This window comes from Hyperolius riggenbachi, chromosome 8 (genome assembly GCF_040937935.1).
Source record: "Hyperolius riggenbachi isolate aHypRig1 chromosome 8, aHypRig1.pri, whole genome shotgun sequence".
Classification (NCBI taxonomy): Eukaryota; Metazoa; Chordata; class Amphibia; order Anura; family Hyperoliidae; genus Hyperolius; species Hyperolius riggenbachi.
In genome coordinates this window covers 23,982,014-23,997,624 of record NC_090653.1, presented here as the reverse complement: position 1 = coordinate 23,997,624, position 15,611 = coordinate 23,982,014, and the positions used below count along the sequence as shown (strand labels likewise).

At 46.4% G+C, this 15,611-nt stretch overlaps 1 protein-coding gene across 8 annotated transcripts in view; it reads left to right on the top strand.

Moving 5' to 3' along the window:
* Positions 1 to 15,611, top strand: part of TBX22 (T-box transcription factor 22) — a 140,850-nt gene that overhangs the window by 100,392 nt on the left and 24,847 nt on the right. For all 8 annotated transcript variants that reach the window (XM_068250068.1, XM_068250067.1, XM_068250069.1 and 5 more), the window contains 2 exons: positions 422 to 523; positions 3,362 to 3,536. In XM_068250068.1, coding sequence (XP_068106169.1) covers positions 422 to 523; positions 3,362 to 3,536 — 277 coding nt within the window. The remainder of the gene's footprint in view (positions 1 to 421; positions 524 to 3,361; positions 3,537 to 15,611) is intronic.

Sequence of the window (15,611 nt, the reverse complement as noted above, 5' to 3'; positions counted from 1 at the left end):
AAGCTGTCCAGTAAAATTCCCACAATCCTCCTGCTCTTTCCAGCAAGCTAAAGCTCAATTGAGGAGAACGTCTAGGCAGGGTTTACACTTGGGAAAATCTGCAGTGTTTTTCTACATACAAAAACCGCTTGAAGAATCGCATGTAATGATAGTGTAGGTGCCACTTCCAAGTAGTATGAGATTTTAGCTACACAATCTGTTCATAGTATTCCAAGTCCTTTGATAAAATTGGTCAGTGATTGGGCAATTATAATTGGATGTGCGTATGCACCTTTAGACTGTATTAATAATCTCCATTCTATCTCGGTGTAAACACAGGGGAATGCATTGTTACATGCTTCTTGCAATCGATAATTTAGGTCTGGATGGCAGGATTGCTGATCCCGAGAGGAGTAATAATAGGAGGATTTATGTCTTGCAGAAGGATGTTCCCATCTGTGCGAGTGAAAGTGAAAGGACTGGACCCGGCCAAGCAGTATTATATCGCCATGGATATCGTGCCTGTGGACTCCAAGAGATACAGGTGTGATCAGTGTATAAATGTTACGCATGGAGCAAACCAAGCTAAGGCCTGGAACCCACTACAAATCAGTAGTGCAATCACTAGCGTTTTTAATTAGCATTTTGTAAGTGATTTCATGAGCGTTTTCCGGCAATTTTGTTAGCGATTTTAAAACCACTTAAGGACCAGGCTATTTTTGGCTGATCTGTGCTGCGTGGGCTCTTCAGCCTCCCTCTCCCTCTCTCTGTGGGCGGCACAGGACAGCGATCCGTCCTGTACCGCCTCCAATAGGCTGCAGCCTATCAGATGCCGGCGATCCTCGGCCAATCAGAGGCCGGGGATCGCCGATCTCCTTTACTGCGCTGCTGCGCAGCAGCGCCGTGCGACGTAAACACCGGGGATTTCTTACCTGCGTGTTTACATTTAGCCTGCGAACCGCAATCGGGGGCTCGCAGGCTGTTCACGGAGACACCCTCCGTGAACTGACATGTTACGGCAGCTCGAACGAGTGGCCGTTTTCATGCAAATCCACTTACGACCTGCCGCCGCCTATCGGCGTTAGGTGGTCGTTGAGTGGTAAGGGCCCCTTTCCACTAACAAGTGAGCGAGTGGGGCTACTTAGCCATATCGCATCACTTCTGCTGGCGTCCGCGTCACTTCCGCATCTTCCGATGTGGAATTATATGGAGGGTACAGCGGGAAAATGTTCCATTGCCGAGCATTGGGTTCAGGACACCCGCGGTGCGATGCAGCTATGTAGCCACATCGCACCGCTTCTAGTGGAATCGGTCCCTAAGCTTTTTTGCCAGCGATTGTGATAGCGATTTTAATTCTGATTGGTCCTTTCAATTTATTACAATTTTTTTTACAGTTTGCATTACAGTATTTCAAATCACACTGGCCCATATGCAATTCCCCTTTTCTCCTGAGATTTCTCCTAAGTGATATTATCACACCTTGTCAATAAAATGCCTTTTAAGCCACCAGAAAGCAATAAAATACTCAAAATAAATTCGGTAGTACTTTTTCACCAACTTTGGCGCGTACCTTAAAAAGGGGCGCTGGGAAAAAAGGGGTGCGGAGTTTTAAACGATAAGCATGGATAACGTTTAAAAATGTATTGTACTGTATTTCGTTTAAAATTAATGTTTTATAAAGTTATAAATCATTAAATAATGTGCATTAAATCGGCAATTGTAAAAACGTTAATCTTTCGTTTAAATAGTGAAACGTATAATAACGTTTAAAAAAAAAATTACTAAGTAGCCCTCCCTGTACCTACCCCTAACCCCTAGACCCCCCTGTTGGTGCCTAAACCTAAGACCCCCCCTGTTGGTGCCTAAGTAACCCTCCCTGTACCTACCCCTAACCCCTAGACCCCCCTGTTAGTGCCTAAACCTAAGACCCCCCTGTTGGTGCCTAAACCTAAGACCCCCCTGTTGGTGCCTAAACCTAAGACCCCCTGTTGGTGCCTAAACCTAAGACCCCCCTGTTGGTGCCTAAACCTAAGACCCCCCTGTTGGTGTCTAAACCTAAGACCCCCCTGTTGGTGCCTAAACCTAAGACCCCCTGTTGGTGCCTAAACCTAAGACCCCCCTGTTGGTGCCTAAACCTAAGACCCCCTGTTGGTGCCTAAACCTAAGACCCCCCTGTTGGTGTCTAAACCTAAGACCCCCCTGTTGGTGTCTAAACCTAAGACCCCCCTGTTGGTGCCTAAACCTAAGACCCCCTGTTGGTGCCTAAACCTAAGACCCCCCTGTTGGTGCCTAAACCTAAGACCCCCTGTTGGTGCCTAAACCTAAGACCCCCTGTTGGTGCCTAAACCTAAGACCCCCCTGGTGGTGCCTAAACCTAAGACCCCCCTGTGATAAGCATTAATAACGTTTCAAAAACATATTGTGCGGTTTTTTCGTTTAAAAATAATGTAAAAAAAAAAATTGTACTGTTTTTCGTTTAAAAATAATGTTTGAAAAGTGTATAAATCATTAAATAATGTGTAATCATGAGAAGCAGTTATAAAACATTAAAAGTCTCCGGGCGCCGCTTTTAAAACGTTATTTTTCTCCGGCGCCCTTTTTTTCTATCGGGCGCCCATTAAACGATATTTATTATGGGAGTGAATGGCGGCGCCCGATTTGTCCTCTAGCTGCCTGCACCCTTTTTTACTGTTACCAACTTTGGCTGCTTTTTCAATTGTGAAATATTGAAAAGTTAGTTTAAATAGAAGATGAAAATTATCTCCTAGGAGAAAACGCAGGTGAAAAAGTTAATTGCATATGGGCCACTGTGCAGTGATTTATGAGCGATTTGCCAGCACTTCAATACTTTACATTGAAGAGCAAACCCTCACAAAATGCCATGTCCTGCGATTGTCATTTTGCAATTACAATCGCTGCTGCGGCAGTGATTGGATAGTATACTGGTTAAAGGGAAGGTTCAGGCAGCGCTTAAAAAAAATAAATATCCAAATCCACTTCCCTGGGGCATCCTCCAGCCCGTGGCAGCCAAGCTGTGCCCTCGGCGCCGCTCCGCAGGCTCCCGGTGGTCTCCGGTCGCGAGCCCGACCTGGCCAGGCCGGCTGCCAGGTCCGGCTTCTTCTGCGCTCCACAATGCGTGTCATTGGTGTCATTGGTGCGCGTTGATGTCATCCGACGTCCTCCGGGCTGCTGTCCCAGCAATGGAGCCAGAACATCTCAGACAACCAGCTGCACCCGCATGACATTACAGAGCAGATTTTAGGGTGTGGTCGGTAAGGCTGTACAGGGTTATTCTCTGGGAGCTGATTGGGTGTTGTAGTTGGATGACCCCGCCCCGTATACCATATTTTCGTGTTGTCATGCAGCTTCTGTCTCCCTGCAGGTACGTCTATCACAGCTCCCAGTGGATGGTGGCCGGAAACACGGACCACTCGTGTATCACCCCCAGGCTCTACATCCACCCGGATTCCCCCTGCTCCGGAGAGACCTGGATGCGGCAAATCATCAGCTTTGACCGCGTCAAACTCACCAACAACGAAATGGACGACAAAGGGCATGTAGGTGTGCACATTATCATCCCTTATTATTATCACCACTGTTATTATACTTGTCATAGTTTTGTTTTTTTGGTGCATTGTTGTACTAGGTAATGTCAGTTGTACTATGTAGTGTCAGTTGTACTAGGTAATGTCAGTTGTACTAGGTAGTGTCAGTTGTACTAGGTAATGTCAGTTGTACTAGGTAGTGTCAGTTGTACTAGGTAATGTCAGTTGTACTAGGTAGTGTCAGTTGTACTAGGTAATGTCAGTTGTACTAGGTAATGTCAGTTGTACTAGGTAGTGTCAGTTGTAGTAGGTAATGTCAGTTGTACTAGGTAATGTCAGTTGTACTAGGTAGTGTCAGTTGTACTAGGTAGTGTCAGTTGTACTAGGTAATGTCAGTTGTACTAGGTAGTGTCAGTTGTACTAGGTAATGTCAGTTGTACTAGGTAGTGTCAGTTGTACTAGGTAGTGTCAGTTGTACTAGGTAATGTCAGTTGTACTAGGTAGTGTCAGTTGTACTAGGTAATGTCAGTTGTACTAGGTAGTGTCAGTTTTACTAGGTAATGTCAGTTGTACTAGGTAGTGTCAGTTGTACTAGGTAGTGTCAGTTGTACTAGGTAGTGTCAGTTGTACTAGGTAATGTCAGTTGTACTAGGTAGTGTCAGTTGTACTAGGTAATGTCAGTTGTACTAGGTAGTGTCAGTTGTACTAGGTAGTGTCAGTTGTACTAGGTAAAGAATACCTAAAGTGTAAAAGACAGAGGCCCATATGCAAAACCTAAGTTTAACATTTTCTCCTTGGAGATATTTTATTTTTCTTGCTTGCTGTTGGCTTCAACCACTTCCCAACCGCCTAACGCACAGGGGCGGCCTGGGAAGTGGAGCCCTTAAGGACCGGCTCACCCACAGAGGCGGCGGTCCTTGTAAGGGCATGGGCGGAGCGATCGCGTCATCCGTGACGCGATCCTCCGCCGGCGCCTGTCACCGCTCGCCCGCCACAACATCCCGCCGGCTATACGGAAGCGCCGGCGGGATGTTAACCCCGCGATCGCCGCATACAAAGTGTATAATACACTTTGTAATGTTTACAAAGTGTATTATACAGGCTGCCTCCTGCCCTGGTGGTCCCAGTGTCCGAGGGACCACCAGGGCAGGCTGCAGCCACCCTATGTCGCACCCAAGCACACTGATTTCTCCCCCCCCTGCCCCAGATCGCCCACAGCACCCCTCAGATCCCCCCTGCCCACCCCCAGACCCCTGTTTGCACCCAATCACCCCCCTAATCACCCATCAATCACTCCCTGTCACTATCTGTCAACGCTATTTTTTTTTATCTCCCCCCCTGCCCACTGCCCCCTCCTGATCACCCCCCCACCCCTCAGATTCTCCCCAGACCCCCCCCCCCCCCTGTGTACTGTATGCATCTATCCCCCCTGATCACCTGTCAATCACCTGTCAATCACCTGTCAATCACCCTTCAATCACCCCCTGTCACTGCCACCCATCAATCAGCCCCTAACCTGCCCCTTGCGGGCAATCTGATCACCCACCCACACCAATAGATCGCCCGCAGATCCGACATCAGATCACCACCCAGACGCAGTGTTTACATCTATTCTCTCCTTTAAACACCCACTAATTACCCATCAATCACCCATCAATCACCCCCTATCACCACCTGTAACTGTTACCCATCAGATCAGACCCTAATCTGCCCCTTGCGGGCACCCAATCACCCGCCTACACGCTCAGATTGCCCTCAGAACCTGCCCTTATCAATTCGCCAGTGCAATATTTACATCTGTTCTTCCCTGTAATAACCCACTGATCACCTGTCAATCACCTGTCAATCACCCATCAATCACCCTCTGTCACTGCCACCCATCAATCACCCCCTGTCACTGCCACTCATCAATCAGCCCCTAACCTGCCCCTTGCGGGCAATCTGATCATCCACCCACACCAATAGATCGCCCGCAGATCCGACATCAGATCACCACCCAAACGCAGTGTTTACATCTATTCTCTCCTCTAAACACCCACTAATTACCCATCAATCACCCATCAATCACCCCCTATCACCACCTGTCACTGTTACCCATCAGATCAGACCCTAATCTGCCCCTTGCGGGCACCCAATCACCCGCCTACACGCTCAGATTGCCCTCAGACCCCCCCTTATCAATTCGCCAGTGCAATATTTACATCTGTTCTTCCCTGTAATAACCCACTGATCACCTGTCAATCACCCATCAATCACCCCCTGTCACTGCCACCCATCAATCACCCCCTGTCACTGCCACCCATCAATCAGCCCCTAACCTGCCCCTTGCGGGCAATCTGATCACCCACCCACACCAATAGATCGCCCGCAGATCCGACATCAGATCACCACCCAGACGCAGTGTTTACATCTATTCTCTCCTTTAAACACCCACTAATTACCCATCAATCACCCATCAATCACCCCCTATCACCACCTGTAACTGTTACCCATCAGATCAGACCCTAATCTGCCCCTTGCGGGCACCCAATCACCCGCCTACACGCTCAGATTGCCCTCAGAACCTGCCCTTATCAATTCGCCAGTGCAATATTTACATCTGTTCTTCCCTGTAATAACCCACTGATCACCTGTCAATCACCTGTCAATCACCCATCAATCACCCTCTGTCACTGCCACCCATCAATCACCCCCTGTCACTGCCACTCATCAATCAGCCCCTAACCTGCCCCTTGCGGGCAATCTGATCATCCACCCACACCAATAGATCGCCCGCAGATCCGACATCAGATCACCACCCAAACGCAGTGTTTACATCTATTCTCTCCTCTAAACACCCACTAATTACCCATCAATCACCCATCAATCACCCCCTATCACCACCTGTCACTGTTACCCATCAGATCAGACCCTAATCTGCCCCTTGCGGGCACCCAATCACCCGCCTACACGCTCAGATTGCCCTCAGACCCCCCCCTTATCAATTCGCCAGTGCAATATTTACATCTGTTCTTCCCTGTAATAACCCACTGATCACCTGTCAATCACCCATCAATCACCCCCTGTCACTGCCACCCATCAATCACCCCCTGTCACTGCCACCCATCAATCAGCCCCTAACCTGCCCCTTGCGGGCAATCTGATCACCCACCCACACCAATAGATCGCCCGCAGATCCGACATCAGATCACCACCCAAACGCAGTGTTTACATCTATTCTCTCCTCTAAACACCCACTAATTACCCATCAATCACCCCCTATCACCACCTGTCACTGTTACCCATCAGATCAGACCCTAATCTGCCCCTTGCGGGCACCCAATCACCCGCCTACACGCTCAGATTGCCCTCAGACCCCCCCTTATCAATTCGCCAGGGCATTATTTACATCTGTCCTTCCCTGTAATAACCCACTGATCACCTGTCAATCACCCATCAATCACCCCCTGTCACTGCCACCCATCAATCACCCCCTGTCACTGCCACCCATCAATCAGCCCCTAACCTGCCCCTTGCGGGCAATCTGATCACCCACCCACACCAATAGATCGCCCGCAGATCCGACATCAGATCATAACCCAAGCGCAGTGTTTACATCTATTGTCTCCTCTAAACACCCACTAATTACCCATCAATCACCCATCAATCACCCCCTATCACCACCTGTCACTGTTACCCATCAGATCAGACCCTAATCTGCCCCTTGCAGGCACCCAATCACCCACCTACACGCTCAGATTGCCATCAGACCCCCCCTTATCAATTCGCCAGTGCATTAGTTACATCTGTTCTTCCCTGTAATAACCCACTGATCACCTGTCAATCACCTGTCAATCACCCATCAATCACCCCCTGTCACTGCCACCCATCAATCACCCCCTGGCACTGCCACCCATCAATCACCCCCTGTCACTGACACTCATCAATCAGCCCCTAACCTGCCCCTTGCGGGCAATCTGAACACCCACCCACACCAATAGTTCGCCCGCAGATCCGACGTCAGATCACCTCCCAAGGGCAGTGTTTATATCTGTTCTCTACCCTAAACACCCACTAATTACCCATCAATCACCCCCTGTCACTGCTACCTATCAGATTAGACCCCTATCTGCCCCTAGGGCACTCAATCACCCGCCCACACCCTCAGAATGCCCTCAGGCCCCAGCCCTGATCACCTCGCCAGTGCATTGCTTGCATCTATTCCCCCCTCTAATCACACCTTAAGACACCCATCAATCACCTCCTGTCACCCCCTAGCACACCTACCCATCAGATCAGGCCCTAATTTGCCCCGTGTGGGCTCCTGATCACTCGGCCAAACCCTCAGATCCCCCTCAGACCCCCTTCCGATCACCTCCCCAGTGCATTGATTGCATCTATTTTCCCCTCTAACCACCCCCTGAGATACCTATCAATCACCTCCTGTCACCCTCCTAGCACTCCTATCCATCAGATCAGGCCCAATACAACCTGTCATCTAAAAGGCCACCCTGCATATGACCGGTTCCACAAAATTCGCCCCCTCACAGACCACCTGTCATCAAAATTTGCAGATGCTTATACCCCTGAACAGTCATTTTGAGACATTTGGTTTCCAGACTACTCACGGTTTTGGGCCCGTAAAATGCCAGGGCGGTATAGGAACCCCAGAAACTGACCCCATTTTAGAAAAAAGACACCCCAATGTATTCTGTTAGGTGTATGACGAGTTCATAGAAGATTTTATTTTTTGTCAAAAGTTAGCGGAAATTGATTTTTGTTTTTTTTTCACAAAGTGTCATTTTTCACTAACTTGTGACAAAAAATAAAATCTTCTATGAACTCGCCATACACCTAACGGAATACCTTGGGGTGTCTTCTTTCTAAAATGGGGTCACTTGTGGGGTTCCTATACTGCCCTGGCATTTTAGGGGCCCTAAACCGTGAGGAGAAGTCTAGAAAACAAATGCCTCAAAATGACCTGTGATTAGGACGTTGGGCCCCTTAGCGCACCTAGGCTGCAAAAAAGTGTCACACATGTGGTATCGCCGTACTCAGGAGAAGTAGTATAATGTGTTTTGGGGTGTATTTTTACACATACCCATGCTGGGTGGGAGAAATCTCTCTGTAAATGGACAATTGTTGTAAAAAAAATCAAACAATTGTCATTTACAGAGGTATTTCTCCCACCCAGCATGGGTATGTGTAAAAATACACCCCAAAACACATTATACTACTTCTCCCGAGTACGGCGATACCACATGATTGGCACTTTTTTTGCAGCCTAACTGCGCTAAGGGGCCCAAAGTCCAATGAGTACCTTTAGGATTTCACAGGTCATTTTTGTTTCAAGACTACTCCTCACGGTTTAGGGCCCCTAAAATGCCAGGGCAGTATAGGAACCCCACAAATGACCCCATTCTAGAAAGAAGACACCCAAACGTATTCTGTTAGGAGTATGGTGAGTTCATAGAAGATTTTATTTTTTGTCACAAGTTAGCGGAAAATGACACTTTGTGAAAAAAAACAATTAAAATCAATTTCCGCTAACTTGTGACAAAAAAATAAAAACTTCTATGAACTCACCATACTCCTAACGGAATACCTTGGGGTGTCTTCTTTCTAAAATGGGGTCATTAGTGGGGTTCCTATACTGCCCTGGCATTTTAGGGGCCCTAAACCGTGAGGAGTAGTCTTGAAACAAAAATGGCCTGTGAAATCCTAAAGGTACTCATTGGACTTTGGGCCCCTTAGCGCAGTTAGGCTGCAAAAAAGTGCCAATCATGTGGTATTGCCGTACTCGGGAGAAGTAGTATAATGTGTTTTGGGGTGTATTTTTACACATACCCATGCTGGGTGGGAGAAATACCTCTGTAAATGACAATCTTTTGATTTTTTTACACACAATTGTCCATTTACAGAGTTATTTCTCCCACCCAGCATGGGTATGTGTAAAAATACACCCCAAAACACATTGTACTACTTCTCCCGAGGACGGCGATACCACATGTGTGGCACTTTTTTGCACCCTAACTGCGCTAAGGGGCCCAAAGTCCAATGAGTACCTTTAGGATTTCACAGGTCATTTTGAGAAATTTTGTTTCAAGACTACTCCTCACGGTTTAGGGACCCTAAAATGCCAGGACAGTATAGGAACCCCACAAATGACTCCATTTTAGAAAGAAGACACCCCAAGGTATTCTGTTAGTAGTACGGTGAGTTCATAGAAGATTTTATTTTTTGTCACAAGTTAGCGGAAATTGATTTTTATTGTTTTTTTTCACAAAGTGTCATTTTCCGCTAACTTGTGACAAAAAATAAAATCTTCTATGAACTCACCGTACTACTAACAGAATACCTTGGGGTGTCTTCTTTCTAAAATGGGGTCATTTGTGGGGTTCCTATACTGTCCTGGCATTTTAGGGGCCCTAAACCGTGAGGAGTAGTCTTGAAACAAAATTTCTCAAAATGACCTGTGAAATCCTAAAGGTACTCATTGGACTTTGGGCCCCTTAGCGCAGTTAGGGTGCAAAAAAGTGCCACACATGTGGTATCACCGTACTCAGGAAAAGTAGTATAATGTGTTTTGGGGTGTATTTTTACACATACCCATGCTGAGTGGGAGAAAGATCTCCGTAAATGGACAATTGTGTGTAAAAAAAATTAAAAAATTGTTATTTACAGAGATATTTCTCTCACTCAGCATGGGTATGTGTAAAAATACACCCCAAAACACATTATACTACTTCTCCTGAGTACGGCAATACCACATGTGTGGCACTTTTTTGCAGCCTAACTGCGCTAAGGGGCCCAAAGTCCAATGAGCACCTTTAGGCTTTACATGGGTGCTTACAAATTAGCACCCCCCAAAATGCGAGGACAGTAAACACACCCCACAAATGACCCCATTTTGGAAAGTAGACACTTCAAGGTATTCAGAGAGGGGCATGGTGAGTCCGTGGCAGATTTCATTTTTTTTTTGTCGCAAGTTAGAAGAAATGGAAACTTTTTTTTTTTTTGGTCACAAAGTGTCATTTTCCGCTTACTTGTGACAAAAATTAATATCTTCTATGAACTCACTATGCCTCTCAGTGAATACTTTGGGATGTCTTCTTTCCAAAATGGGGTCATTTGGGGGGTATTTATACTATCCTGGAATTCTAGCCCCTCATGAAACATGACAGCTGGTCAGAAAAGTCAGAGATGCTTGAAAATGGGAAAATTCACTTTTTGCACCATAGTTTGTAAACGCTATAACTTTTACCCAAACCAATAAATATACACTGAATGGGTTTTTTTTTTATCAAAAACATGTTTGTCCACATTTTTCGCGCTGCATGTATACAGAAATTTTACTTTATTTGAAAAATGTCAGCACAGAAAGTTAAAAAAAAATTTTTTTGGCCAAAATTCATGTCTTTTTTGATGAATATAATAAAAAGTAAAAATCGCAGGAGCAATCAAATAGCACCAAAAGAAAGCTGTATTAGTGACAAGAAAAGGTGCCAAAATACATTTCGGTGGTAGGTTGTATGAGCGAGCAATAAACCGTGAAAGCTGCAGTGGTCTGAATGGAGAAAAAGTGGCTGGGCCTTAAGGGGGGTAAAGCCCACGGTCCTCAAGTGGTTAAGCTGTGTGGCTGTTATTGTTGTGAAACCCCTCCCACAGTGTGATGTCAGGACCATAGTCCTGACAGTTTGCTGTCTGTGAACCTCATTGCATTGTGGGAAATAATGCCTTTTTCCTTTTTGCCAAGCAAGCAGTATCTCCCTCTGTGCATAGAACTCTCAGTAACGAATATTCTGTACAGATCACCTGGCAGAACTAAAGATGTCACCACCAGTGATACATTCCAGAATGTTAATCAGGGAGAGGAAAGATTTTACAATGGGCAACCACTGACTAAATAATCTATGATTGAGTAAAGAATAAGCTATTTTATTAATTAGGTTATTTGCACTACAGGTACTCTTTAACTACTTTCGGACTGAGCTAATTGAAATCTACGCCCTGCTTTGATGGGCTCCTGGCTGGCAGGGCGTAGATTTCAATTAGCCGCCGCTGCATGCATCCGCCGCTTCCGTCACTCCCCGCCGATTGCGACGCTCAAACCCGACGTCTCTATGACGCCCTGTGAGCCGGTCAGGAACTGATTTCATTGGCTCCTGGCCCTGTCTTTCAATGTAAGCAGCTCCCATTGGCTTACATTGATAGACACAGTCAGTAGCCAATGAAAGCGGCTCCTGACCGGCTCACATGACTCTGCCGTCATAGAGACGGCAGAGTGGGTGTCCCAGGTTCCCGACGTACGGCGTGTACGGCGATTGTGGCGGTAAGTGCAGCGATTCGTCGGGTTTCCGCCGATGCTTGTATCAGCAGTCTCTCTAAAAAAACTTCTTTTTATTTCACTAATCTGTTTAATACTTTAGCCCTAACTAAACCGCTGCATCCCCGTGGCTGTAAACTATCTAAATCCCCCCTAACTCCCCCCTCCCTCTCCCCCGCAAAATCCAGGACTTTCTTGGTGGTGGATTTTGCTGCCCTGCGCGCTTCCGTGTGAGGCAGAGCTATGAGCTGCAGCTCTGCCTCACACACGTCTATCAGCGGCGGATCTCTGCCTCTCCCCCGCCCCTCTCAGCGAAGGAAGACTGAGAGGGGCGGGGGAGAGGCGGAGATCCGCCGCTGATAGACGTGTGTGAGGCAGGGCTGCAGCTCATAGCTCTGCCTCACACGGAAGCGCTCCCCATAGTGTGCCCCGGGGAGTTTGGGGGATTTAGATTATATAGTTTACTAGCTGGTTGCCCGGCGTTGCCCGGGAATGTATTTGGCTAGTGTTGGCTCCGCCCACTTTTTCTAACCCTAACACACAATTACTCACTGACCAAGTTTGTGAGCTTTGCTGTCTTTGGAATCAATAATTTGCATTGAAATGAAAAAAAAATCTGATTGGCTGTTTCTGGCTCCACCCCCTTTTCTGAATTTGAACCCCAGTCACCCAATGACCAACTGTAGCAGGTTTGAGGCCTGTGCCATTAACAGTGCAAGAATGGCAGCAATTAAATATTCCCCTTGAGAAGCAATAGGTGAAGTTTGATTCACTTTTGTAGGCTCCACCTACTTTTCTGAATATTAAACCCAGTCACCCAGTGACCAACTGTGTAAAGTTTGAGAACCCTGCCATTAACAGTGTAAGAATGGCTGCAGTATACATTTTCCCAGTGAAATTTGTATTTGTCTCCACCCACTAATGACCTGGAACTGCCTGCCCGTGTATGTATTTGACCGGTTTTGGCTCCGCCCACTTTTTCTAACCCTAATGCACGGACACTCAATGGCCAAGTTTGTGAGCTTTGGGCAGTGGCGTAGCTAAGGAGCTGTGGGCCCCGATGCAAGTTTTTCAATGGGGCCCCCCAAACACTCTATACATAACAATTGATACGGCGCACCAAAACCTACCAATGGCAACTACAGTGGCAGAGGTGCAAGAAGGATGGAACAGTTTGTTAATGATAACCACTATTCAAAGTATCCATAGAAGTCATTATTATGAGCACAGGAGCAATAGAGATCTAATACTGTAGTTGAGGGAGGGCCCTTCGGGGCCCCTCTGGCCCAAGGGCCCCGATGCGGTCGCAACCTCTGCAACCCCTATTGCTACGCCCCTGGCTTTGGGGTCTTTGGCATCAATAATTTGTATATTCCCATAGAAATTAAACAAATCAGATAGGCTGTTTGTGGCTCCGCCCCTCTCCAGCATTTGAACCCCAGTCACCCAATGACCAACTATAGCAGGTTTGAGGCATCTGCTATTAACAGTGTAAAAATGGCAGCAATTTAAATATTCCCATTGAAAATCAACAGGTGAATTTTGATTGGCTATGATAGGCTCCACCCACTTCCCTGAATATTTATCTCAGTCACCCAGTGACCATCTGGGCAAAGTTTGAGATCCCTGCCATTAACAGTGTAAGAAGGGCTGCAGTGTACATTTTCCCAGTGAAATTTGTTTTTGGCTCCGCCCACTTTTTGTAACCTGGACACACAGTCACTCAATGAGCAAGTTTGTGAGCTTTGGGGTCCTTTGCATCAATAACTTGTATTTTCCCAGTGAAATGAAACACATCTGATTGGCGGTTTGTGGCTATATCCCAGGCATGGGCAAACTTGGCCCTCCAGCTGTTAAGGAACTACAAATCCCACAATGCATTTGCCTTTATGAGTCATGACTGTGGCTGTCAGACTCCTGCAATGCATTGTGGGACTTGTAGTTCCTCAACAGCTGGAGGGCCAAGTTTGCCCATGCCTGCTCTATCCCCTTTTCTGAATTTGAACCCCAGTGACCCAATGACCAACTGTATCAAGTTTGAGGCTTGTGCCATTAACAGTGCAAGAATGGCAGTAATTTTAATATTCCCCTTGAAAATCAACTGGTGAATTCTGATTGGCTTTTTTTAGGCTCCACCCACTTATCTGTATAATAATCTGTGCCATTAACAGTGCAAGAATGGCAGCAATGTAAATATTCCCCTTGAAAATCAAAAGATGAATTTTGATTGGCTGCTGTACGCTCCACCCACTTTCCTGAATATTAATCCTAGTCACCCAGTGGCCAACTGTGTCAAGTTTGAGAACCCTGCCAATAACAGAATGGCTGAAATCAATCTAAGAAATATGATTGGCTGTTTGTGCCTCCACCCCCTTTAGTGAATTTGGTCCCCATTCACCCAATTACTGACTGTATCAGGTTTAAGGCCTCTGCCATTAGCAGTGTAAGAATGGTAGCAATGTAAATATTCCCCATGAAAATCAATAGGTGAATTTTGATTGGCTGTTGTAGGCTCCACCCACATTTCTGAATAATAATCCCAGGCACCCAGTGGCCAATTGCGTCAAGTTTGGGAACCCTGCCATGTAAAAAATTAAGTTTCTGGCACCGCCCACTTTTTGTAACCTTGACATATAGTCACTCAATTACCAAGTTTATCAGCTTTGGGGTACTTGTTATCAATACTTTGTATATCTGATTGGCTATTCGTGGCTCCACCCCTTTCTGAATTTGAACCCCAGTCACCCAGTAACCAACTGTACCAGGGTTGAGGCATCTGCTATTAACAGTATAAAAATGATAGCAGTTTAAATATTCCCTTTGAAAATCAAAAGTTGAATTTTGATTGGCTGTTGTAGGCTCCACCCACTTTCCAAAATCTTAATTTCATTCACCCAACGACCAACTGTGCAAAGTTTGACAACCCTGCCATTAACAGTGTAAGAATGGCTGCAGTTTATATTTTCCCAGTAAAATTTGTTTTTGGCTCCGCCCACTTTGTGTAACTTTGTCACACAGTCACTCAATGACCAATTTTGTAAGCTTTCAGGTTCCTGGCATCAACAATCTGTGAATGGAAGCAGTTTATCCAGCAAAGAAATCTGATTGGCTGTTTTTGGCCACGCCCCTTTAGTGAATTTGGACCCCAGTCACCCAATGACTGACTGCAGCAAGTCTGAAACCTCTGCCATAAACAGTGTAAGAATGGCAGCAGTTTAAATATTCCCCTTTAAACGCAATAGGTGAATTTTGATTGGCTGTTGTAGGCTCCACCCACTTTCCTAAATCGTAATCTTATTCACCCAGTGACCAAGTGTGGCAAGTTTGAGAACCCTGCGATTAACAGTGTAAGAATGGCTGCAGTTTACATTTTCCCATTTAAAATGAATGGCTGAATTTTGATTGGCTGTTTTATGCTCCGCCCACTTTTCCTGGATTTGTAACCTCAGTCACCAAGTGACCAACTGTGCCAAGTGTGGGGACTCTGGCTTGATTACTGTGAGAATGGCAGCCTTTTACATTTTTTCCATTGACTTGAATGGGTGAAATCTGATTTGCTGTTTGTAGCTCCGCCCAGGTGTGCAGGGGGGCCGCGAGACCCCCAGAACATATCATCCCAGGTAGTAAGGGATCTGTATACCAAGTTTCGTTCAAATCGGTCCAGCCGTTTTCGAGTGATCGCGGCACATACACACATACACACACACACACATACATCCGATTTTATATATATAGATAGCTGCGGGGATGCGGCGGTTTAGTTAGGGCTAAAGTATTAAACA